General features: G+C 38.5%; 1 protein-coding gene across 1 annotated transcript in view; it reads left to right on the forward strand.

The window, feature by feature from the left end:
- Positions 1-27,764, forward strand: part of FREM2 (FRAS1 related extracellular matrix 2) — a 120,009-nt gene that overhangs the window by 70,762 nt on the left and 21,483 nt on the right. Inside the window, exons 7-16 of the mRNA XM_048295469.1 lie at positions 11,179-11,328; positions 13,239-13,448; positions 13,639-13,836; positions 15,814-15,978; positions 16,060-16,242; positions 20,010-20,140; positions 21,055-21,213; positions 22,118-22,421; positions 24,974-25,105; positions 25,726-26,057. Coding sequence (XP_048151426.1) covers positions 11,179-11,328; positions 13,239-13,448; positions 13,639-13,836; positions 15,814-15,978; positions 16,060-16,242; positions 20,010-20,140; positions 21,055-21,213; positions 22,118-22,421; positions 24,974-25,105; positions 25,726-26,057 — 1,964 coding nt within the window. The remainder of the gene's footprint in view (positions 1-11,178; positions 11,329-13,238; positions 13,449-13,638; positions 13,837-15,813; positions 15,979-16,059; positions 16,243-20,009; positions 20,141-21,054; positions 21,214-22,117; positions 22,422-24,973; positions 25,106-25,725; positions 26,058-27,764) is intronic.

Raw genomic sequence — 27,764 nt, forward strand, 5'->3', positions numbered from 1 at the left:
GTTTCTTTGGACAAATGTCACAGTATGTCATTAAGTGATGTCTCCAAGTACTGTGACTGGATTAACATTATGCTTTGACTTCTTCAGGTCAAACAATAGAAAGAGCAAAGGTCAAAGTTTAATAATACTACGTGAGACCTTTCCTATGGAACTCAAGTCAGCACTAGCAACATCACCTTATCTCCTCTGGCATTCCATGCAAGTTAATTAGGAAACACTCACCTTCTGTACCTACCATCTAACTCTTTTATTTCTAGAGAATGCCCTTAAGGTCTAACTAAAATGTCATAGTTGCTGTATAATCATGACAATAAAAAAAAGTAAGAGGCACGCTCAACTTTCTAGTGAGCTACAGTGTATTGACTAAATTCCAGGCAACTGAAAAGTTTAATTGGGGATTATACAGATTTTGCTGCCAAAGCAAAATCTGGGAAAAAAATTGTAGTGTGCAGAACATGCGCTGGTATATATTTATATCTTGTGAATGGTGATTTTCAAATTGGTGCTGCTATTGGGACATTTCCTAATTTGAAAGGTACTTTTCCTGATAGGTACTGAAGTTAGATAGAAAAGAAGAAAAGGATTAGGTTAATGAAGTAAGCAGCAGAATAAGCTTCGCATGGAAATCTTGTATTCGAAGTTACACATGCCACTACAGTTAAGGCACTAAAAAGTAAAAACATGATTTGTTTGAGTCAGATGTGATAGTTACTAATGGCAAACCATGGAAGAAAAGCATGCTGGGGAAAGACCTATGCAAATCATCCACTTCTGGGGTGGCACTAATCTCACTTGGTATTAGCCTCTATAACTTTAGACATCTGATTCAAAGAGGCTACACCAGGATTCTTCTATGGTTAATGAAAAGAGAGGTGTACTCCCAGGAAACATCCCATCCTAGGACAAGTATCTAAACTCTTGAGGTCAATCACCAGGGGTACCTGGTGCATCTGAATACACTGATTTATGAAAGTAGATATAAACCCTACTTCAGAAATTTAATTTGCCAGTCAATACAAAGTTGTAAGCACTACTGGGCATGAAGGAAGGACTTTTTTTCCAATTTTGTTTTAAAACCATATATACTATGAAATGCCATAAAACAACAAATGGATATATAGCTATCCTGCTTCATAAAACAATTATGGTTTCTACAGAAAAATCTGAAATAATCTGTTTGAAATCTAAAAAAAAAATGCTGAAGAGTATATGTATTCTAAATAGGTATTTAGAAACTCAAGCATTTTCCATACTGATGTGAACTTAAGCTACCAAATCTAGCCAGAACTGATGGCGTGAACTGCTTTATGCATCCTAGGGATTTTGAGGATGAAGAGAAAGGCCTGAAGAATTTGAGGTCAGTTGGTTGGTTCAGGACATATCTGTTCTGCATAGAGAGCACAGAGCTCAGCATAAAGCTCATTTGAAGGCGGCACTGTATATAATAGATAAATATTATTCACCTAGGAAAAGGAAGATGAGGTTAATGTGCACTTTTCATTCCCCTTGGAGAGAGGAATCCTGGAATTTAGTTTAAGACTCATGAAAACACTCAGACCCTAGTCTTCCATGGAAATGCCTTAATCCTCAGGCACTTAGCAACTAAGCTAGATCAGCCCGGAAGTGCCTTCTGTTTTTCCAAATGAAGTGGTGACTCTGAAATCATTTCATAGAGAGAGAGAAAAAAAATGAGATCTAAGTCTTTTGTTAGTATTCATCTGGGAATGAAGAGCCTGTAATTTGGTTCCATCACTAACAGTGTTGCTGTGTTGTGTGCAACAAGTCTGATACAAAATGCTTTAACAAGGTTTGAGTCAAAGCTCTGCTTTTTCGTAATCCCAATATTTTGACTGCTGCCCTAATTTAGATTCTTTTTTAGTTACTTGGGTTTTTTTGTTGTGGGCAAATTTAAAACTCTTGGTTTGTAATCACATTTGGAAATCTGAAGAGAAGAGGTGTGGTGAATGCAGAGCTGGAAGTTTGCACCTTTGTTTGCTGCACATTTTTTGTAAGAGGCTGTCTCCCCATGTGATTTGAATTCCATGCTACTGTATTTAGTGTTGCCATGAGAGCACACAGCCTTACATCCAGGCTGACAAACAGTCATCCTGCCTTAGTGGAATTGTTGAAGCCTCATGCTGATCACAGCAGGAAGTACATTAAATACATTTGTTCCACTTCGTTCGCATTAGATGGGCAAGAAGCTACTCAAACTTCTTCTTGACATTTTTACATCAAGGCTGGGAAAGCAAAGGACTCAGGTTTATCTCAGAGGTTTGCTGACCATTATCTTTACACCTGCTCAACAGAATCACTCATACCAGCCACGTGATAGAGGGTAGCACTATCTGGGAATATTTTACAGACAAGTAAACTGGATGATGGTATCCTAATGCACAAAGGCAATGTTAGAGGTCAAACAAAACAGATTAATTATTTAGTCTTCTGGAGATTTCTTAAAACACTTGCTGTCACTTTTCTTACACTTAATTAAATTTTGAAAATCCTTAGACCGTGTTCTGGAAATTGGTAGCCACTAACACTTGTCCAGCTACCTCGGAGTAGCAAAGTACATATTAATATTTACTATCAATAGCCTGAAAAGTCAATGCTGCAATGTTACATTATAAATATATGCTTTGCATTGGCTCCTAGCAGGCAGACAGTTTGAACTAACTCTCAGTATGTGTACTGAGACAAATTTACAGCTTATGATAAATAATTATTTTATTAGTAACAGAGTTTATCAGAGGAACATCCTTATCTCACAAGGCTAGTTGGAATCTCCTTATTTCTATTGGTCTCCAACGCAGGCAGTCAGATGTGCCGTTCTCTCTTTGCCAGACCTTAAACTGAATGGGTGGTTGATTGATCTTGGTTGTCAACATCTGCTACTCTATTTTTCCAATTTTAATTACAATCTGAGCACTACAAGCAGAGCATGCGCACTGTTATGTTATGGACTGGAGTCATGGTTTGGCCAACTATCCATCACCACTCTCTGGAGATGGCTAAAATAGCGAACTAGTTCTTTTTTCTCTGTACATCCATCTCTGATTACTTTCTCCCTTTTATGTTTTACATTGCTTGTGAGTCTGATGCCTCTGGCACTTCTGTGTAGCTTTTAACTTCTTTTGTCCTCTCATTAAGTAAAATCTCTCTATATGACCCCTCCCCTTTCCCCAGTCTGTGGCAGGTGGCCAGGTTGGCAACTAATCAAGGGAAAGAGTGGATGACAGCCAGCTTATGATACATATTATACTCCCAGTTTTCTTTACTAATAGCTTCTTATTATCACCAGTTCAACAGAGTGAAAAATGTTCAATTTATGATGATAGCCTTAAAGATATGGGAAATTGCCTGTTTGCTGCCTATCACAGAAATAAATTAATGTCATACCTTGCAGTAGGACATTCTATAGGGTAACCAGGCACATTTATTACTTGCTCTCTTAGCATTATTTGTTCCTTCCAGTTTATTATGTGTGTGTGTCCCATTTTATAAGTGTGTGTGTATATATATGTGTGTGTGAACTACAGATGTTGGATTAATCTCATCTTTATTTAATAACTAGATATATAGTCCTACCTTATGATCTAGGCTCCTTTGATAGGTGAGGAGGCCAGAACATGACCTCCAGATCATACTTTGTCGCATCTATTTCAGATGGCCCTGTTACAGTAGGGGATGCAGCTGGTGGAGCACAAAGCTCTTCGGCCTTCACTGCTGCATGTTTTTAAATGGGTTGCTTACACATGCATTATTACACTTGTATGTGAATTGCAGTAATATTTCAAGGAGAGTGTTGAAATAGGGAAAACATTCAGTTTTATACTCAATGCACACAAAATAGCCGATAAGCAGGAGGCACAAGATTACATGAACTGTAGAAAAAATTATACCTTCTGTTAAATTTAGAATGAGTTTAATGAAGTGGTGTTCTTATGTGAACTGGTATTGCATCCCAGAGCCTAATGCGTTATTGGTTTATGATAGTTCACTAAAGACTACATTGAACTGCTTTCTCTCTCCATACAATAGCATATTGTATTTTTATGGCATTGGTCTTTGCACTGTAGATCTTGCATTTGTTATACACTGCTTAGAAATTTAATGAATGCCTAGCAAACCATTCTAAATTAATCATTTGTTCATTGTTGGATATGGTTGTAGGAGTGACCTAGTGAGTGCTTTGTATGTTTTAAGATTTGGATAATCAAGTTGAGTAGAATGTCTTGGTGCATTCAGTTTTCCTAAGGCTTCTTCAATCCTCTTCCTTCCTCTGAATCTCCTCATACTGAGACTTTGCCATTTTGCTCATAGTCTTTAGAGACCCAAGAGATACTGAACACTGTAACCACTGTAGCCCATTGGGCTTTAATGCCATTGATTCTTCTTTTGAACGTGTAAATGCTCAAAAGACTAACTCAGTTACTATCTCACTTCACTGTCAGGACACTCTTTTCTCTCTCACACAAATGGCATCAAAAGTCCAAGAGACAGAATTCAAGAAGTTTTAATGTACAGCAGAGCATATTTTCTTTTGTTAGAGCTCTGCTTTTGTGGTCTGACAAGTCTGGCTGTTGCTCTGTTTTCACTTCTGCTCTGTCTTCTCTGCCAACTCCTATCCTCAACAGTAGCTCTGGTAAAGGGTCTCTTGCATACTTTTCTTCTACAGCCTTGGTAAGCTAAATATGTTCTGATTGTATGTGGGCAGAAAAGCCTGTAAGAAATTGTTTCCATTGGTTAAGCACACTCATCGTAACTAGCATTGTCACTGAATAGTAAAAGTGCAAAAATCAAAAGTTGGATCAGCCAGAAATGGCTACATACTGTATCTTTACCTAGCCTGATTTCTGAAATCTTGCTGAACTTCTCATACTATTTCTGTTTGTAGCCCTCATTTTTTATCTGATGTGTGTGAATCACTGACTGTAAGCTCCTTCAAGCTTGGTCTCCTTGTGAAAAACCTTGTGTGTGGTATATTTAAATGCTACTGCCAAGCCTTCCCATTTATCTGTCTGCCTGTGTTTCATCAGTTTGTTGAGAATTTGTTACTGATCCCATTTCCCAGGCCTGTTATATAAAAATAATCTAATTCATTTTAAAAATAGAGCATGTAGAAGATTCTGAGTTGGTTTCATGCTCTGTGGGAGGTATAGGCAGTAGGAAAAAGGTATGTGAAATTCAGATGGTTGCTGCAGGCAATACCATGATGTTTGGGTGTGTCCCCAAATTCCAGTGTTTGTTTCTTCATCTGTTAGTCTTTATATTTTTATTTCCATTGGTAAATGAGGCAATTACTTGATTATGGAATGGTTTAGGCAGATGATTGGAGCTTGATGTACTTACAGCAGAAAAAATATTTTGGCCCTGTCCTCAGACTTCACACAGGAAAAACTCCTCCAACACCCGTAATAGTTCCAGCGATATCAAGGTCTGTAGGTTATATCCTGAGGGTGCGTGGAAGAATCATAAAAATACTACTCTACTAATAAATGTTTTCAGGTATGTGTTAGTTCACCAATATATGAATTTGATGTTTTGGAAAGGTAGCAATGTTTCTTAGCAAACCAACAAAGGTAAATTAATTGCTTCAGGGGAAGGCCACTTAGGAGAATCAAACTCATAGATTAGCCTTTTTGCTAACATGCTATTTGTAGCTGGGAAACAATTTAAGACTGCTCATTACTATCTTATACATAATAATTAACTGATTGTTGAAAAATTCACTTTGATTTTAAAGGCACACATCTTCAATGAGTTGAGCTACAGCTTGGCCTCGTACACTCAGATCTCTTTATTCTCCATTGTTCAGGAATACTCTGTAGCTCATTGAACTGCTACAGGACCATTTATGATCGGCAGCCTGACATTAGGCAGAATCAGAATTAGCTCTGTTCTCCAGGCTACAAAGAGCACTGCAGGCTGTCAAGAAGGAAAGAACAAGTGACCAGAGATGGGGTGTCACTGTAGCCATCTCACTGCCATCCTCAGTCTTGCAGCTAGAGCTGTAGTCTGCTTCCTTTAGTGTGCTACTTTGCTCACATTTGAGTTTTGCTTATTGATGTAGCAGGGAGTGTAGATATGGACTCCAAGCCTGCCAGGCAGGTGCTGCTTGTGATGGTACTATGTCTAGAGGAACTGAAGAAAGGGTGAGTTAAAATGTAAAGTGTTATGCTAAATTAGTGTGTATCATAAATTAATTAAACGTGAATCATATATAATGTTGTTCATAGCAGTTGCTGCTTCACACCATACTACACCATACTCTACTGAAATTACTGGGTTAAGTTGCATAAAATGAGAGTAATTAAGTGATGAGCCAGTCTAATCAATGTATGGCACTGCCATTGTGGATTTAAAAAGAAACTGCGATTTCCTTACAAAATCGAACTGTGTTTGGTGAAGATTGCATTAATTTGAATCTGTCCTATTACCTGTTATAGTGTTTGCAGTATTGTTTAAAAAACCTTTTTAAGTCAATAGACAGAAGTGGGCTGTTGAGACAAATGGAAAAGCAGACGTTATTTGCTTAAGATAATGTCTGTGGCAATTTGGCTGAAACTAGCCATTTTGATTCTGAGGGGAATTTCCTTTTTGATTGCAAAAGTTATGACAACACTGCTAAGAAGATGAAAGCTGTTAAGATTGCAACATATGAATTTGTAAAGTAATCTGTTTTGACCACATCAAATAAAAAGCTATTGGCATGTGCACAGTAGGTATCTGCTACAGAACTGAGCTTTGACTGTAATCTTGACCCCTGCTTCTACAGCATTCAGTGAAAATAAATTACTTGGCAAATTAAATTCATTGTGCTAAATGCAAGCTCAGTTGCTTGCAAAGTTTCAAGTGTGTGCAAATAGCTGCAGAATGGTGCTATCTAGTTTCAGATTTTAAAGTCCTCTTTGATATTGTCTTAATATAAAGTTTTTGTAATGGAAGGTTTCTCTGAGCTTTTCTTTTGCTGCTATTAACATGTATATATGAGAGAGAGATTTCAGAAGTTCACCTTTACTGCTATTAAACAGTAAATGCTCATGCCTTCTTACATTTAATGGAACTCTCATTCTTAATTGATCTACCTACAACACACACAATTCATGTTTGTAACATTGGAATCTGTTATGTTACAGACTCAGCAGATCAGTCCTTTGACACCAGCTGTGATCCTGAAATGCAAGTAGGCATTGTGTAGGGATGTATATGTTGCCTGAGTATGAGCCAGATCAGGTCCAGCCAAATCTGGCTGTGTTTGTCTGGTTTTATGTCCAAGTTAATGAGCTGTGCCAGCCATCAGGGCTCATTACTTCGGACTCAGCATGGCTCTAGCATGTCCAGACTGTACCAGAACAGGCTTGTAGGCTTGCAAAGAACTGGTTTGCACCCTCTGCATTACCACAACAGACTTCTGCTACTGGCAGCAGTAGCAGTAACTCCGGCAACTCATAATGTTCACATCATAGCCTTTTTTGTGCTGTTTGTGGAAAGAAGGAAGGCAAAAGCTTTTAGGAATAGACAGTTTAACACTAGAAAAGATGAGCCATAAGTTCATTTGTAAAGACTCCTTCTCCTGGTTCCAGTGTCTGAATATGTCAGAGTGGCATGCCTGTTTTCTTCTATTATTTGTTTCCTCCTGAGAATATATATGTGTGTGTGTGCATCACTGGCAGCATATATCACTGAAATTCACTTAAATTTTAAGCCTTATCAAGGTGCCAGCACGGAAGAGTCTGTTCTTTTGTGTTTGTCCTAAATATTCTGCCAACAGGATTTTTTAAAAACAATCTACTCTTTTGCAATGTCTCCTTAAAGCAGTTTATAAGGATATAATTTTAAAATATAAAGCTTCTTTGGAAATAAACATTTTTGTGCTATCCCACTGATTTGACGATGTACCTTCAAAGTTAGACATGTTCCTAACAACATGAGAAGCGTGTTTGTTTTCCTGATTGATGACTGACTAGTGCTGTAGTTGAGACACGGCTCTGACTCTCTAAGTACAAGGACAAGGCAAAGTTTTCATTTCTGTGCCAAGAAACCTGGGACTAAAGCTCCTAACCTTTCTCCTCTGATTATTGTAACTTCATACCAGTGAAACCTGTGGGTCTGAACAAAAAAAACCCTTAGAAAACTTCCTCTTATTTCTCTAAGAGGAACCATTAAATTTGCAGTAGTCTCTCTTCAGAGTGATTACTAGATTAAAGGTCTGCTGTAAGTGAGCCTGCAGTCATTGAGCAGTGTTTTCCAGACATGACCTGAAACAGACAATGCTTCCCCTGTTAGGAGCTTGGCTTTGCTACTGCCCCTGGGGAGCTACTAACACAGCTTACAGGAAATGAATTTAGAAAACATTTGTAAGGATTTGTTTCCTAGGATGGGTAACCATGCAGAATGTGTCTTTCATTGAATATACATACCTCAAAAAGTGTGAAAAACTCACTGTGAAGAACAAGGCATTCTAGCTGAGGGTTTAGATATTTTTTTGTTTGGCTGTGAAAACAGGAATGAACACTGTGTGAGGATTCTTCTTCAGCAGCAGTAAAGCAAGCATTAGGATAATGCTATAAGAAATAAACAATATTTTATTTTATGTCTTCCATCTAGTTTAAGACAGATCATCTAAGTTCCCTGTGTAGCCAGTAAGTAGAAGGGAATGCTTCCACACCTCCTCAGATTTTCCTGATTGCAGTGAGTGAGCCATTCCACCTGTCATCCTGTATGCTCATTGTGCTGGGAAACCTGGAATGGCCTATCTTTGTCCTTGCAAACTGAGAGCAGGCAGGGTCCATGTGAGTATCTCTCACTTCAGTGTTTAAAATGAGGTGCAGCCAAGTCCAGATCAAGTTCTGGAACCATTGGGACATAAGAACAAGGTTAGACTTGCGAAAGTGTGCTGAACTCTAAGCGTACTTGTTTAAGAAATGACATGTGTTAGAATTGATAATTTTTTTAACTGCCATTATCTAACTATTGGCACATTAGTAACCATTTGGTCTTAGTAGGCATTCTGTATTTTTATTTTCTAGAGGCTGGGAAAGTCTTTGTCCATCTTAAGACTTTAGAAGAACATTGTATGTCTGAAATGGTACATTGCTTTGCAGAGCTAATATCCAAGGCTTCAGTATCCCTGTAAGTGGAACTCTCATCTAAGTTAATAGTAGTTACACAAAAGGTACAGAAGGTGTATCCTGTTCACCTATTAAAAATCTTTCAGATAAGAGCTCCACAGTCCAAGTATAAAAACAACTACTGACAAGCCAGCCTCTATGGGCAAATAAAGTAAGATCCATGTGTGTCTGTCTGTGCACATAAATACACACGTTTAAATACACATACTCTTGAATTTAAAAAAAAAATTAAATTGGAACTGACAAGGTTTTCATCTACCAAAGTTAGACTTCTTCCAGGTTTGTCTTTCATCCTGCAAAGGCTGATGGCCTTAATAATGCTCAAACAGATCTATGAATCTGCACTATTTTTCAGTTCCATCAATTTTTTGCATGATTTCAGTTTTAGCAGAAAAGTAGAGAGGCAGCTGCAGTTGTTTCACTGATGAGGAATATAAAGGAGTACATTTGTTTTTTTTTATTTTATTAGTTGTGAAATACAGAAAAATCTTGAATGCAGAAGAGAAAATTCTTTTCTCCAAACTTGCAGTTTCACTCTTGAATACAGTTCCAAAATGCTTATTAACTACTGCTTTCTCAGATGAAGTTTTTGCTTAGTAATAACTAAGTAAAAATTTTATATTATTTCTGGTTAGTTTTAATTAAGTTGCTATTTTACATTGTTCAGCAATCTACCAGAGGAGATTGTTGCCATACACTGTGGTGGTTCTTCAATTCCAAAACATTTATTCCATTGTCATAGATGTCATAGCTTTTGCATCAGACGTATAATCTTATAAAAATCTGACCTATGGAAATGATGGTCCCAACTTCCATTTACCATTAAAAAGGATTTAGGTCTCCTCCTTTGGGTAAGTTGTACCTTTTCTGTGTGGAAGGCATAGCTGTGTAGAGCCATAAACTTTTCCAGTCATTTCCTTGAATTTTTTGCTTTTTTCCATGCTTGGTGAAGGGGAGGTACCCATGGTGCTACTCAGAGCACTGAGCAATTGCTGTGATCTTTTCCAACTGAATTCAAGTTGACCGTATGCTGCATGGTATTTCAAACACATTTGTGATACTGTAGCCTCATGACTATAATAAATTTTCACAAGACAGCATAAGAAAATTGTGAGGAAGCTCAAGGAGAACTTGTGTAGGTCTTTTTACACTTGTGGGAGGTAGCTGTGATTTGTGCTGTGCACTGGGAAATCTGAGGCACTGGCTGGGCATGATTAATCTTGCGTGTTTGAAACAGGAATGGAAAGGATAGAAAAGGGGAGATGATATACATCCAGGATGAAGCTGGGATATGTTTTTAAGGCTGTTTACTTTGTGAAATTACTGTGGATAGGAAAACTGGAAAAGGGAGGAAAAACGAAGGTAAACAATGTGTCTGTTAAGTGGAATAGCTCTTAACCTACTTTGCTTTTTGCTCTTCATTCTTATGAACTGTGGAACTTCAGTATTAAGATAAAGACTGTTCACATTTCAGTTTAGATGAAATAAGATTGATTTTGTTTTAAATGCTAGATGTGGGGGAACTAAAATTAAGTATTCGCTCCTTTAGTTAGCTGGGAAACATTACCAAGAGTAGCTCCAGTTATATGTCATGTTCCAGTCTGGTTTTAGAAACAGGAATCTGTGAGAACATTCAAGTTAAAGTTTCATTATCTGTATTCACCTTTGTATGTTTGCACCAAAGTGAGAAATGCAAAGAATTTTCTGGCTTGTGCACAGGACTCAACTGAAACAAGTTTAATGAGATAACACATTTCATTTTGCACACAGCTTCACACATGCTGACACAAGTAGTTGAAAATGTAGGAGGCAAGAAAAAGAGCACAGTGCTGATATAACAATTGCTATCTAAAACCATACAAACTGATACTTGAAAAAAAGCCAAGTATAGCTAGAAGAATTCTAAATCTTAGGAAAAAAAGCTTTATTTCACTTACTGAGATGAGCAAAGTGCTCTCCATTGCTTAATGGGGATTTTATCGTCTCTTGTTAACTTCAGTGTAAGGTAAAGAAGCATTTATGGACATTATTCCTCTTTCACCAGAACCAGCATTCTACTTTGGAAATGATGAATACTATGTTGATGAGAGTGCTGGCTACATTGAGGTGCGTGTCTGGAGGACTGGAACCGATCTGTCCAAAGCTGCCTCTGTTACAGTGAGGTCTCGCAAATCTGAGCCAGTAACTGCAGAGGGTGAGTTGCTGTTTTGCTCTAGTTTCAGACTGCTACTACACTGCACATGCTGGTACACATTGCTGGCACGTGCTGCTACTTTCACAAGTGCTAGTTCAGTGGGCCTTGGTACAGTTTCAACCACATAAGATGAAAATTGTATGTCTCTTGCTCTTAGCAGACCTTTTCTTCTGAGAAAACAAGCAGGTGGTTACAGAATTTCAAAGAAACAGGAGTAGGAGCAGCTATGAAGTACAGCACTAAGAGAAATGCCTTTAAATCCTCATACAAAGACTGCTGCAAAGACAGTTGATTGCTGCCTCAAGAGCATACTCTGGGCACAGTTAGGATGACTGGCAGCGTGCTGAGTTTGCTTCTCTCATTTTTACTGTAGGCAATGAGAAATTATTACCTAGTATCCTATTCAGGAACAGGATTGCTTCAGCTGTGTGGTTCTTGGATGCTTTGACAGAACCTTTGTCTGCAGAATCAAGTGTTAGCATACTCTCTTTTTTTTTTCACAAAACATATAATGTTTAAACTAAAATGTTGATATAGAGGCAGCATAAAAATTATCTTCTTTAGATGCTTATCCTGAGTGTAACTTTACTGTTATTTCAGGAATATCTAAACATAATATATATGTATCATATATACATAACATAATACAAATAACATATATGTATTTTTCTCATGAAAAAGAAAATTTTCAAGTCTGAAAAAATACATGATTGCTCCATTTCTGAACTTGATTTTATGATCTGATGTATTTATCTAACCTTGAATATTTAAGTTATATTATTTCTGGTAAAAAATGTCTGTCCTTACAGTAACAGTCTTCATTCATTGTGCCAGGACCTCTAGGATTAAGAACAGGGAATGGCTCAGCTCTTGGGCTCTCTAGTCTGTTGGTCACAGCATGAAAGCTCTGACATGGCTGGCTGCCTGTTAAACCATAAACCTGGTTCTTGGCCTTACACAGTGCAGCAATGGATCTGCTGCTCTGAGCTGTCAGTCCTGGAATCCTGCCTTAGAGGCTTAGCTCTAGGGGAGTACAGCAGTAGGGCCTTCAGGCAAATGCCCGTCTGATGATGGCCTTTAATCTGGCCAAATTTTGTCAAATTCACAGAATTCCAAACCTGATCTCAATTTCAATTGCAGTGTTTCCCTCAAAACTTTGTTTCAACACCTCTGCAGTTTATTCTCCCCAAAACTTAATGTTAAAACTTGAGTCCTTCCCTAAAGTCCTAGATACCCTTAATGCCTTGGTTCCAAGATGGTGTCATGTTGTAGTCAGTTTCTTGCTTTGTTTGCCTTCTTCTCATTGGCATGTTATGGATTGGTTTGCTTTGCTTAAAAGAAAACTAAACCAGATCAATCTTCCTTTAAGAGTAAGGTGCCAGACCTCACCTGATATGGTCTGAGCAGAATTTTGTTTTCCATTCGTTCTGTCTGTCACCTCCTCTGAATAGCAGCTCTCCCTTATAATCAGCTCACTGGCCTTATCTCCTTTCCTTTTTACATTAATCTCAAAACTTCCATCTTTGTTACAGAATAATATGAAATTTCTTTCCAAAACACTTTGCTTTGTCTCCAGAGTGTCTCTCAAAGCTTTTTGCTTACTTTCATTTCTCACTTCAAGCAAATTTCATTAGTTTTTCTGGAATAGCTGTTGATTTACAACAGAACAGAATCAGCCTCATTTTGTGACTCAAATCATCATTAAACAAAAAATTAATTAATATTGACTTATTTTATTGTATAGTCCAACTTAAATGACCAAAAGATCATTTTGCTTTTCATGAATGCCAGAATTTGGCAAATACTAAATATATAAAGGAAAAATATTTACCTACAATTAACTGCCTAATGATAGATATTTTTATTTTTAATTACACGTAATGGTATTTTTCTCTCTTTTCCATTGGTAGCTGGAGTAGATTATGTAGGCATCAGTCGTAATTTGGATTTTTCCCCTGGAGTCAATATGCAGACATTTCATGTGATAATTCTGGATGATCTTGGACAGCCAGTGTTAGAAGGAACTGAGAAGTTTGAGCTTGTGCTAAGGATGCCCATGAATGCTGCCCTTGGAGAACCCAGCAAGACCACCATCTTCATTAATGACTCAGTGTCTGATTGTGAGTGATTTTTTTTTTTTTTAAACTTTTTTCATGTTTTGGAGATGATGTGTTAAGTCATTTGCTGTCTGGCTGCTTATGTTCTGCATCTGGTGCAATGTAGCATAAATAAATGTGGAACTAGTGGAGAGAAGATATGATAACTTCTGCAGATATACTTTACTTGTGCTTTCTATGTTTTTCTGCCCAGTGCCAAAGATGCAGTTTAAAGAACCTGTGTATGTAGCCAATGAAAATGATGGGCAGATTTCTGCCATGATATTCAGGAGCGGGGATATCCGATACACATCCACCGTGCGATGCTATACAAGGCAAGGTTCAGCTCAGGTAATGATGGACTTCGAAGAACGTCCTAATACTGACAGTTCCATCGTCACATTCCTTCCTGGTAAGTTCTTGATCTTATTTTAGAAGCCTTTACTATACCATGTTTTCTTTTGTTTTGCTTTGCTTTCCTTTGCTTTGTTTTGTTTTGTTGTGTTTTAATTGTGTCTTCTCATAAAGTCATGCCAAAAAGATCCCTCTGGAAAATAAAGCTTTTGGGTTTTTTTTCATACACAAGGGGATGATGTTGCCTCTATTTCCTTCACTTCCTACTTAGAGGGATAATCAATAAGAACCAAAGGAGTATATCTTCATTTAGGTTCAGCCTGAGTGCCGGGATCTTTTTGATAGCAGAAACAAGTTCAGCATAACACAGTAGAAGCACAGATCTCCTGTACGAAAGGAAACTTCAGAAGTTCTGCTCTTTGTTAAGCAGATTTCTGGTAAATACATTTGGCTTGCACTGAAATGAGTAATAGGTCTTTCAACAGGTATATAGCTCTCTAATTCCTGTTTGAATTTTTTCTCCCACCAAGGCTTTCCTAAGACCGCCCACCAATATCAGGTACTTAATTTCTCACATCAGAGATGAAATGCAAATAAATCAAATGTTACTATGTAGAAAGAATATTGCCTAATTATTTCTACTTGTGCAGAAGGCAGTTTGGTGTTCCAGTCTTTGAAGTTTAAACACGTGGTATTTTTTACAAGCCTTAAACAAGTTCTGTCATCAGCATGAAATCCTTGGTATGCCCATATCACAGAAATTACAATCTTCGTATTTCTGTAGACACGTATCACAGTTCTCTTGAAAAAGTGAGTTGTTCACTCTTTCTTTATTTAGGGCTGGCCTCAGCTTTTAGTACTGTCATGTACACTACACCTTTGCTATTGCTTTTGTGCAATCAGGAAAGAGTCCAACTAGTAAGAATTAAGGGATCTGGGCCACTTAGGAAGTGACTTTTCTCTTATTTTGAGTGTTGCCCTACCATTTCTCTGCAAAGATAAGTAGCAAAGAAGTCTGCTAGAATTATATTTTGTCTCCATAAGCTTCTTAGGCATGTTTAATATGCAGCAGTTTCATTTCAGTTTTCACATTTCCCATGTAACAATAAGCAGGATGAGTGTTTTCCGTTTTTTTCTCCTCATAAGGGATAATTTATTTTCTATAGCGGGGGGAAAAGGCAACCTCAGAAAATGAATACAGCATTCTGGTCTGGTTCTTCATCTTGAAGAGTCTTGATCATATTTGCTTGTGTAATGATGAAATAATACAGTAAATTGACCTCATATCTCTGCTGCTGTGCTGTTCCTTCCATCTGGGGTGTAGGAGTCAGTCTCATGATGAAGGTCACGCTGGGTGCCAGACACTGCACACAACTCATAGGTCTTGCAGCTTGTGTAGAAGGCCTAAGACAAGGTGTTCAAGTTTCTGAACATCTAGTAAGTCAGGGCACATTCATTTGTGAGTGCAAAAATTGAGTTAGGTTTGCTACTCCAAAGTGGTTTTAAGGCAATATTCATTGCCAGTTGGAATCGGTGGGAGTTCAAAAGGCTTTAAAGTCAAATGGAATAATATAAGTGAAGGTCCACACAGTTGGACACTGTCCAATCAAAAGAGACTTGAAATGTAAAACTTCAGGACAAAATTACCATTAGTATTAGTGAAAGGTTTTATTGCTCTGCTTCCTTGTGCAAGTATTTATTTTTTAAGTGCGCTCTGTAGAAGAGGTCACTGAGAAGGAGCATTTTCTTCTTAGGTAAAACAAAAGGAATGTACATGTAAAGTGGATATACCAAATAGAAACTTGTCTTACAGAAGTCCCAAAATTGGGGATTCCACTTTAACGAGTTTCCATAGAAAGGTAATGATTGCTAATTCTGCTTTCACTACTGTCGTTGCTCATTAACTTGTGTGGTGTCAAGGTGGATGCCTTGGCCCACAGGAGCAGCCTGTGGTGCCTTGGGCTTGGAGAGAAGTGCTGTATTAGAGCAAAGCACACCTAAGTTCTGCCTGATACTACCTTCAGAATGATTGCAGGTGAAACTGAGAAGCCTTGCACACTGGTGCTTATGGATGATACTTTCCATGAGGAGGAGGAAGAACTACGCCTGGTTCTTGGCACTCCAAGAAGTGATTCTTCCTTTGGTGCCTCTATTGGCGAGCAAAACGAGACGCTGATAAAGATTCGGGATGATGCAGACAGTAAGAGAGTATTTTGTTGTTACTGGCTTTTGGAAGCCCATTTGCGTGCTCTAAAACCTTTTTTTTTTCTTCGATTTACAGAGGCTATTATTAAGTTTGGTGAGACCAAATTTAGTGTGAGTGAACCGAAGGACACAAGGCAAGTAGCAGTTGTGAAAATCCCAGTGCTTCGTCTGGGAGACACTTCCAAAGTTTCTGTTGTGAGAGTTCATACAAAGGATGGATCTGCTACTTCTGGAGAGGACTATCACCCTATATCAGAAGGTAGGATCATACTTATCACATCCAACTATTTATTTTCATTCATGACTGTAACATAATATTTGAAAAATGAAATAACTTTGTGATTAGAATACTTTGCAACCACATCCCAAAATGCATTTTGTAATTCAAATTCAATGTGGACAGATTCCCTGTGGTATACAACAGTCAATTGCTCCTGGAATACTAGTTATCAGTGAAGATATTTACAAAAGAATTGTGACTCCTTTGAAAACATCTGTAGCTCAAGTAATTGTGGAAGATGTGTGAGTTAAACCTTAGTTCTACTTGCAGAGTGTAATAATATTACTCTGAAGAAACATCTACTTATAGGGTATGATTGTGTGGTTGTTTCTTGAGCAGTTCATTAAGATAATGGCTTTTTCTCTATGTAAGAATTAATGTATATTTCTTTTTATTTTTCTATGTTCATAATAATAAAACTTTCCTTCTGTATTTCTGAATTCACTGCCTGCTGCTTCACACTACTAATGAATGAGAAGTTGTGCAATAGAATGAGAAATTTCTTAGCCGATAAACTTCTTTCCATTAATAGCCCACCTACATGGCTTAGGCAATGACTAATGAAGTTTGTAGCGTTAAAATTTTTTTTTTCCTTTAAAGTTTATGATAATACATGATACTACTCTGTGTTTTAAGATTAATCATTCATTGCTGGAGTGTTTTGGATAAACTATTTTAGCATACAGTCCAGCTGGAAGATATGACTTACTTTTGAACATCCAGCAACAACATTGGGTTATCTTCAAATTCCATAGGAGTGGTATTTGCTGCTAGTGATGTCTGAGGCAATTTGTTAGCCACAAGAAAATCACCAACCCAGAGCTTGCTAATTTCAGTCACTTTGCTCCTGCATTTTAGAGTTTCACTCTTTCCCCACAGGAACTTCAAGTGTCAGCTGGTACTTAGCCTATGCACATTACCTGTAGGCATTGTTGTGCTTACATTCTCCCTGCTGTGCACCAACAGCACATGGGAGCAAAGTTTTCAAGGGAAACATGCTACTACAGAACAAGAGGCTCTCAGCTTCTGCCCAGAAGCCTTTGAGAAAGGTCTGTGGTGTGCAGAATTTCCCCACAGGTTTCAGAATACCTGTGAGTTTAGGGAACCTGCCTATTCAGCCATGGGTACAAAACTCGCATCCTTAATTGAGTTTTCTGAAGGAAGTGTGACAAAGTGAAAATCAATAAAATTCTCAGCTATCACACAACTAAGAGTTTATATGTTTATTACCACCAAAGAGTACTTCCCTGGCTTAATAACACTTAGGATTGGAAGGATCATTAGATCACTTAATCAGACTCACTGTGGATTGCAAGATTCTCCCAGTTTTCCCAAATTACTTCTGTATTGATCCAAAAAGGTTTGGTTAGAGAAAATATATCTTTAGAAAGAACATCCAGTCCTGGTTTGAAGGCATTGGAGACAAAGAGTGTTTCTTAGCATGTTGCTTCGCTGATCAGTGTCTATCACGTAACTGTGCCTTATTTCCCATATACACTTCAGCTTTAATGCACTACTGCTTTTTGTGTCTGTCCCTTTGGAGTGCATAGCTCTTTATCACCTGGTATGTATTGATTATGGTGGTGTTTCAATATACCAATGAGAACATCACTCTCTGCAAGTTCTTCTGGTCCTAAGTTTCTGTTGGTTATTTCTGTACCATCTTCAAAGTGAATTTGATGTTCTTTAAAAATAAAAATATTAGAAATGCATCTATTATTTTAGTTATTATCACTCTCACCCTTTCCAGACACGAAGTTTAAATCGTTTCTCTACTTTTTGTTTCTTTAGTAGTTAATTCAGTCAGGAATTGTAGTACTCTCTTACTCAGTCAGTGTAAGAGTTGGTCTTAGCTGGACAGCAAATGCCCACCAAAGCTGCTCTATGACTCCCCCTCCTAAGCTACAGAGGAGAGAGAAAATATGATGGAAGAGTCATGGGTTGAGATAAGAACAGGGAGAGATCACTCACCAATTATCAGCACAGGGAAAACAGACTCAGCTTGGGAAAATTAGTTTAATTTATTACCAATCAAACCATAGCACAGTGATGGGAAATAAGACTAGATCTTAGAACACATTCCTCCCACCCCTCCCTTCTTCCTGGGTTTAGCTTTACTCCCAAATTCCTTATCTCTGACTGGCTCAAGGAAATGGGGGTTGCAATCTGTTTATCACACGTTATTTCTGATGCTTCTTCCTCCTCACACTCTTACCTGCTCCAGCATGAGATCCCACCCACAGGAAACAGTCCTTCCCTATGGGTTCTTCATTAACTGCTCTTGTATGGCTCCCTCATGGGGTCACAAGTCCTGCCAGCAAACCAGCTCCACTGTTGCCTCCTCTGTCCATGGGGTCACAGGTCCTCCCAGGAGCCTGCTCCAGTGCAGGCTTCCCCCAGAGTCACAGCCTCCTTTGAGCATCCACCTGCTTGATCATGAGTCCTCCCTGGCTGCAGGTGGATCTCTGCTCCACCATGGACCTCCATGGGCTGCAGGGGCTGCATCACCAGGGTCTGCACCAGGGGCTGCAGGGGAATCTCTGCTCTGGTGCCTGGAGCACCTCCTGCCCCTCCTTCTCCACTGGCCTTGGTGTCTGCAGAGGCCATGTTCTCACTCCTCTTTCCCAGCTGCTGTGGTGCGATGTGGCTTTTGTCGAGGTGGACATAACAGCACACTCTTGTAGTAATCCAAAATCGAGAGAGATTTTTTATTTTCTCTACTGCTATTCCTAGACCTCTTCGCTGTTGCTGTGGCCCATTAAGATTGGCTGCTTAGCAAACAATGACCACTCAAGGAGTAAAACAATTAGCTCTACAAGCAAAGGTATAGTTGCTACATATTATCCACAAGTTCTTCCTTGTACACTCTTAATGTCTCATAACAAGAACATCCTCTCCTTGTGTCCAGAACATCTTCTCTCATTGATTATCTTCTTGGCCTTCTCTGCGGGTTTCACTGAAGCTGCAAAATTTCCACTGTAAAATTCTCACGGGTAAATTCTGACCAATTTCAGGTCTGACTCTGTGAGGCCCCCAGACCAGCTGTCAGCCTCATCAGTGCAGCAGTTTTTTCCCTTCTTTAATCTGTTATCCCAGAGGCACAATCATTGTCACTCCTGGGCTTGGCCTTGACCAGCCATGGGTCCATCTCGGAGCCAGCTGGCATTGCCTCTGTCAGATATGGGGGAAGCTTCTGGCAGCTGCTCGCAGAATCCACCCCTGTATCCCCCCGCTACCAAAGCCTTGCCACGCAGACCAAATAGACTCCATTAAGATTGAACTTTTTATCACCATGACCTATGAGGTTTTTTCACAATGATTTTCAAAATACAGTACTCTTGTGTAGTACAGATTTGTTCCTTATTTTTTGTATATACCATTGTATTTATTACATTTTGTTGGAAAAAGACCTGACAATACTATTTATTTAGAATTCTTCAGTCTTTTGGTCATTCACATATGTTACTAACATTTACATAATTAGTCACAGATAATTTTCAAAACATTAAGTTCCAGACTAAATCTTGATCTTTGCAAATCTCTTGATGTTAATGTCTTATTTTCAGTGATTTCCACGTGTATCCACTGCTATTCATTATTATTATTTGTAGCATCAAATAGGTTAAACTAAATTTCCAAACATCTCTAATTCAAAAAGGTTGAGTGTTAAGTGCCATCTCTCATGTCTGGGCCTAGAATCACAGCTTGTTTTGAACAATAGATTTAAGTGTCTCATTATTTTTCAGAAATTGAGTTTAAGGAGGGTGAAACACAGCACTTTGTGGAGATCGAAGTTCTCTTCGATGGAGTAAGGGAGATGAGAGAAGCCTTCACTGTTCACCTGAAGCCTGATGAGAACATGGTTGCAGAAATACAGGTAACAAGCTCATGCATAGTCCTGAACAACAAAATCTGATAAACAAACTTCTTATTTACTTTCTGGTTCATCGTTTTACTCTTCTGTTAAGATTTATTCACACCATCTCGGCTTGTATATTAGAAGACAGAAAGGGTCATCCCAGCTGTCACAGTAACACCTACACAAAACAGTTTGTCATTAAGGCAATAATGTTGATGGGGCCATAAGGTCAATGAAAGACTGAAGCCTTCAGGATATCATTCTAGACATATTCTCCTCATATAATCAGTCTTAGAAGCTGATGTCCTCTTGGAAACACTCTCTGGCAATACAATATAATCCCTATGCTGTAAAAAGAGTAATTTCGGGTGAGATACGACTTCTGCTGTCAAAACCATGTTAACATTATTCTTATTGTGTGAGATGAAATAGCCACACATTCTTGTTATTTAGCATTATATTTTAATTTAAACAGTATATTCCTCTCATTTGGCATAAAATGTTCTTGAAACTCCCTGTCTGCATCATCAGTGTCACACCATGTATCATCTGACTCCAGACAGCCAGACAGAAGAGACACAGCCTTTGGAGATGACAAACACCCCATTTCCACCAGACATTAAAGCATACAGTGCTCTTAGAGGGTTCTACCAGAATACTGAAGTGATAACAAAAAAGCCGGGAGACAAGGTTAAAGGTCTGGGATCTTCACTGTTCTGAAAAGAAAAATTTCATTTTAGCTCTTCCTTTTGCACTCTGCAGTGTACTTTTGGTGCCTCAACCCTTTCTCAATAGCTCATCCAGTTGAGGTTTTAGAACTTCTTTTGGAACGATGTTTCAAAGGCTAGACATATTCTGATCAAGGTCCAGCTTGAATCCCCTTGTTTATTTAAATTTTCACAGGGAGCTGTTTCTGTCCTTTTCATTGCCAGGCAGCCAAGGCCATTGTTTACATCGAAGAAATGAACAGCATGGCAGATGTCACCTTTCCCTCTGTCCCTCAAGTTGCATCTCTGTTAATATATGATGATACTTCTAAAGCCAAAGACAGAACCAGTCCCATTGCTGGCTATCCTGTCATCTGTATCACAGTGAGTATCTCTGTGGAAAAATGGAACAAAATCAGTATATGGGTTTTGTTCAGTGGATTTTAGGCACCCAGTATCAATCCATATGGTGGTGAGTCACACGTATTAGTCACACATATTAGTTCAAGCTAGAATTATCCTTAGAGCTAATCTAATTTGTCTGCATAATGAATCCATTTTCAGGAGGACAAAAAGCATAGAAAGATGTTTCACTTGTTCCTCACTAAGAACAGTTTGATATTGATACTCACACTGTGTTTGTGATTGCATGACCTTACTATTTCCTGCATTATCCTGCCTTAATTTGCAGAGTTTAAATCACTGGAGATAACAGATGAGCCATTGTTTTCAATGAGTACCGCAGACTGAAAAATGAGTGCTGAAGGAATACAGGCTTCTTTCTTTTTTTTTTCACTAGTAGTTTTGCAACTGAAAAGTTTACATAAATATTCATATACCTTGAAGAATGTTTTTGTCCATCTTCAATTTGTTTTTCACACATTCCTTTTTCACAGGAATGTCACAAGTTGAATGGTTCTTCTAAATCAAAAAAAAAGATCAAAGAAAATAAATCTTGAAACACAGAGTATATTTGAAAAATTAGATCAAAGGGAGAAGTTCAAATTAAAGTAGTACATGGGAGTGTAGTTTGTGTCTTCATAACTATGCCATGCTTTCACCTATAAATCAATTCAAAATAATTTATTTTATTTCAATAAGCGTAATTAGATACACCTTTTAATCCACCCTAACAGTGCTAAAAACATCACTGTCAAAATAGGGTGATTTCTTATGAGATTTACTGGGATTGTCAGTTCCATGTTGTTGAGTTTTGTGACTCTTGATGACTTAGAATTCCTTTGCCGTGAATCAAATAAATCCTTAACACATCTGCCTTGTTCTGCAGGCTTGTAATCCTAAGTATGAAGACTTTGACAAGACTGGCTCTATATGTGCCAGTGAGAACATCAATAATACTCTGACACAGTACAGGTGGCTTGTGAGTGCCCCCACTGGCCCCGATGGTGTGACCAGCCCCATGAAGGAGGTTGACTTTGACACCTTCTTCACTTCCTCTAAGATGATTACACTCGACTCCATTTACTTTCAAGCCGGTTCTCGTGTCCAGTGTGCAGCTCGTGCTGTGAATTCAGATGGGAATGAGGGTCTTGAGCTTATGAGCCCTATTGTCACTATAAGCACATCAGAAGGTAAGACATCATCACCTATTGCGAAATTCACAGGTCTCTTTTGGATCCCAAATTCAGTCCTAACAAAAGCTGGTTACATGGTCAGGCATTTTAACATTACAGTCTCAGCTTTTCTTCTGTTGTTCGTAGAGGTGATGCAAAACTTAACACAGCAAAGCATTGTATAAAGAAAATGTTTTTCCTCTCTCCTGCTTCTCCACATCTTTAAATAATCCACATGGCAAACTTGTATGTTCATGAGAACAATATATAACATGCAATGGAATTAGTGAAACCTGGTTTCTGCTGGCTTTTGAATTTAACTGTAGAAATGATGCAGTACAGTCTCAGCTCTACTAGACATTGGAGAATCCACATGGGAGTGACATATGAAAGCCTAGCCAGAAGAAAAACCTCATTTGGCATTCAGGCCTCACTGAATGCCTTAGAATTGTTGTCCTCCTTGACTAAAGACTAAAGCAACTGGTGTCCAATAACAGAGCATGGACAAAATTTTTCCCTGGTCAAAGCAGTTATAATTACTCATCCTTCTTCTGTCTCTGATACTTCCTTTGTATCCCCTCTGATCCTTTGGCACCTAACCAATGCTGAACTGGTGCTGCATTCTCTCAGCCAGCAGAGTTAATGTAGTCTACCTCCTTTGCCCAGCCAGCTCCTGAAACTTACACTGAATATCATTATGAAGCAGAGGTGAAGCACTGACATGCACACGAGTGCAGTCTGACAGCACAGGCTATTTTGTTAGAGAAATCACAGATACTTTTGTTTATTGTATAATATGGAGAATGTGTAATTATCAGCAAACAAGGTCAATTGCAAAACACTGTCTTTTATTACCCTTCTGCAGCCTTTTGGCTCTTTGTGTCATTTTTGCTGCTTTTGTAGCTACACTAACTCTTGAAGTTTGTGTGAGATAAATGCCATGATTTTTCATTTGCAATATTGTTTTCATTTTCTAGGCCTTTTCAAATAAATATTTTGGTTAAAACATATTTTCGACTAATTTGGGCTTTAAGAACTTTGAGGAATGGAATTTCTCTTTACCCCTGTCCTTTATTCCACATTTTGACTGTAGACTCAAGTCATCTTTGCACTAATCAGGAATCCTACACCCTAAAGAGGACTCTGCCTAAGGGTGTTGTCTATGAGGTGCTCTGTAGTGTGTGTTAAAGACAGACAAACTTGTGCTGTGTGAGCTGGTTTTGTTATATGAAACAGACTGGCTTTGTTCGTGTTATAATGAATTATTTGGATTACACTTGACAAATTAGCAGAGCTAATTAGCCCAGGCTCAGGACTGAGTTATCATGCATAAATTACTTCCAGTACCTGAGCTAACTTCTGATGTGGAAGGAAAAAAGTGCAATGAGCAAAGCAACCTGCCAAAATCCTGATTATTTTCCACTTTGAGGATGCCTGACCTCCAGTGCATAGACCAAATTCTCCAAAGGAAGACAGATTGTGAAAAAAATTGCATTTAGTCTCTTTAGCAATGTTATTTGCATTTGAGAAAAAAAACCTGAAATCACCAACCAAACCAACCAACCAACCAACCAAAAAAAAGCTATCATGTGCAGAAAAGACATTTTGTTCCCTCTTGCCAGAAGTTTCCCACTTGGAGATACTGAGCAAGATGAGGTCCACCAGAGCCAATAAGCACTCCAAGAGGAAGGCCCTGTGTCCTGTTTTCTTGAAATCCCTCAGGAATGGGCAAAGAGAATAGTTTTGATTTTCCATAGCTGCTTGTTTCTTACTTAGACTACCTTGTGATCCTTTGGCCATCACATGACAAAGTGGCCAGAATGCACACACTTCTGCATTGAACTATGCAACTAGAATTTGATCATATGATTACAAACCTAATTTTCTGGTCCTACAAACTGGGACTAATACTGGAACACATTGAACTAACACTGGAAAGGATTACCCAAATAAGTTGCGCATTCTCCTTGGAGAAACTCAAAATTCAAATTAACAAGGCCTTAAGCAACTTGATCCAGCTTTGAAGCTGGCTCTATTCTAAGCACAGTATTTCTACATTTCCTTTGACACAATTTTTCTAATTACATTTTTGTTACTAATGGATCAGGAGGCTCATAAAGTTCTGTGAAGGCATATCACAGAATGCCAATCCAGTGCCAAAACCAACTGAACACTGGCCAGGTATCTTCCGTAAAACTTAGGGTGGTGGAAGGAGTTAAAACATATGCCTCTGAAGACCTCTGTAAGAACGTATGGAACTTGGCACTGACTTTGCAAGTAAGGTTGACACATACAACTGGAAAGGCACAGATGCAATATCATCACCGTGTTCTGAAAATGTGATCCTGTTGATCAAGGAATGATTTTTGTTTGAATCCTCTTTTGCATAAACTCCTGTCGAAACCTCTGGAAAATGCTTCTCAAAGTGTTTACTATTCATTCAAGAAAATTCTCGTTGTTCTGGATACCTGTACAGTGGAAGAAAAGTACATCTAAAGTAGTGCAAGGAAAAAAGTATAGATTGTTTCCTATGGACTTAAAGTAAGGTTGCTTTCTCTTTTTTCCATTAGGTCTTTGTCAGCCTCGTATATCAGGAGTAGTTGGAGCAGAACCATTCTCTGCCAAACTGCGCTACACTGGCCCAGAAGATCCTGACTATGCCAATCTCATCAAACTGACAGTCACAATGCCACATATTGATGGTATGAGAAAATCAGCTGTGGAGTTAAGAAAACTTATACAGTATGCTGTTATTTGAGCTACTTTATTGGTCATATTATTTTCAATAGACAAAATAATAATATAATCTTTTAATGGTGGGACCAAAGAAAAATGCTATGAATGAAAAAGTGCAGTTTGCAACAAGGTGCATGAGTTACTGTACTGATACAGAGTCTCTGATGTGAAGAAAAGCGCTTTCAGATTAATTGCATAAATTACATAAGTTGGGTTAGACCTAAGCTTTGTAAAACTCCTTTGAAGTGCTTAGAAATACACCATTTAATTACTAGGTGCTTGTGAAAAAATCACACAATTTTTTCATTTAATAATATTTTGTAATGTTAATATGCTGTATATTAATATATTAATATGTTTGGAAATATTTTATTTGTCTTTTCATAGTATACAGACAATTATTGTGGGTAAAATTCTCATACGTACTTAACCTTTCAACTTTCTTTAAATTCTAAAGTACAGTAACTGTTGTAAGTACAAAATACAGAAGCACTGTATAACAGGCTTAATGTCTGACAAATTTTGGCTAAATTAAGCAGTTCTGACAACTGACATTTAGTGATAGTGCTATAAATTAATGTTTTAGGCATGCTGCCTGTTATTTCTACAAGAGAGCTCTCCAACTTTGAGCTGACACTTAGCCCTGATGGAACTAGAGTTGGAAACCATAAATGCTCCAACCTGTTGGATTACACAGAAGTGAAGACCCACCATGGTTTTTTAACTGATGCTACCAAGAATCTAGATGTGATTGGAGAGACCGTTCCCTACCAGTACAGCCCAACAATTAGAGGCTTCAATACCTTGCGCTTCTACCGCAACCTGAATCTGGAAGCCTGTTTGTGGGAGTTTATTAGCTACTATGACATGTCTGAGCTCCTCACAGATTGTGGAGGCACCATTGGGACAGATGGACAGGTATGAAACTGGTTCTTGGTTTTGTAGTGTGTTCTTATACTATTTCCCTTATAATTAATCTGTGTTAGTAGAAATAAGAGAATAATTTGGTTTGAATTAAATTTGCTATGATTTTCTCCCACTACAGGGGTATTTTGGGACAAACCAATCCCACTTTTACTGTATAGTGAACCAGCTTAGTCTTTTCTTAAAATGAAAGCCTTCTGAAGAATTGCTTTTAGCACATAGGTAGCCCTGGGTTCTTTAATATTAGTTGTGGTATGTCTTAAAAAGCAGTTTTAAAACATTGTGAAAAGACTTCTTACTAATAGCAGTGGACTGCAGTCCTACCAGCAGCTTGTCTTTGCTGATCTCTTGTTCACTGGGTAACATGACCCATCAGTGCAGACAGCACAGTGGTCTTGCATTACCCAGCAGAAAATAACTTGTTCAGAAAGCAAAAGAAGCTGCCAGTATGGAATGGCTAAAGAACAGAGCTGTGAAACTGGTTGGGGAGTTAAAAGCAAGAGATTGGAGAGACCTTCAGGTGTAGTTTGGAAAATGATTTCTAGAAATCCATTGTAATGTGGAAGCAAAAGGGTACAGCATTTCTTCTGGAGCAGTGACAGTGAAATTAATCCCTGTCTCTTCCCTGTATAATTACTGTATAAACCTGTCTGATCCCACTCAGGCTCTGGAGTACAGTGGCTGTAACTATGAAGTTTATGTACATAAAAATATATTTGGGGAATAATGCTGCAGGCTGGAAGAAGGACTCAGAGAAGTCTATCCGCAGCTAACTCACTTTCCTACACTAGGAATACACAAGCATTCCTTGTTGAACCACTGTGAAAAGAATGAGCCTGCTTTGTGAAATGGCCTTAATTTCTCTGCTCTTTTGACATTTTGCCAGGGATCCATCTTCTGTGAGACCTCAGTAGACTTATTTGCACAAATTCTTATTTTGTTAGTCCCAAATGGCATAAAGGTGATGTGGTAAGTGCGTCGTTGCCCACAGAAACATACAGGCATGTGCAATGAAAGACCTAATTTACTACTAAAAGTGTAGTCACCAATGGACACAGATATCTAATCAGATAAACTGATTTTTTTTGTTGTTTTGATTTTGTTACAATTACATGCCTAAAGTCCACCTTACTCTGTGGGTGTTCACAGGTAATCACACAGTCAGTTTGCTTGACAGGAAATTGTACCAGGAGCTCTTCAGCACTTGGCTAACTTCCCAACATTCTGCCCCTCTTAACTAGAGATCACATGCTCTAAATCAGAAGATGAGAACAAAATGAAGCTACTGCCCTTCTCAGATACAGAGGCCTTGATGGATATGTCATTTCAGTGCTTTGTTATCAGTTCTGGTTCCTTGTCTGTTCCAGAGACCAGTTCAAGCTCTCTGCCTTGATGTTGGAAGCTCACTGTCCAGGATCTGCTTAGGCTTGGCCTCTTCTGAAAGCAGATCCTCCTACAGGTGCATTCCACTAGATCTATGAACCTGTCAGAGGGAAAGGGCCGGCATCCAAGCGTGGGATGTAAACCTTACACATTCCCACAAGATAAAACTGACAGCAGTCTTCACTGTTCTTAGAATGATTTAATTTCTTCATTTCTTTGACTCATCATTCCTTTGACTATCTCCTTATGCCCAGGCAATATGCTTATTGCATATATTCTTATTTCCCTTGCAACACAGCCATAAGCACATAAGCACAC

Source organism: Corvus hawaiiensis, chromosome 2 (genome assembly GCF_020740725.1).
Source record: "Corvus hawaiiensis isolate bCorHaw1 chromosome 2, bCorHaw1.pri.cur, whole genome shotgun sequence".
NCBI classification, from domain to species: domain Eukaryota; kingdom Metazoa; phylum Chordata; class Aves; order Passeriformes; family Corvidae; genus Corvus; species Corvus hawaiiensis.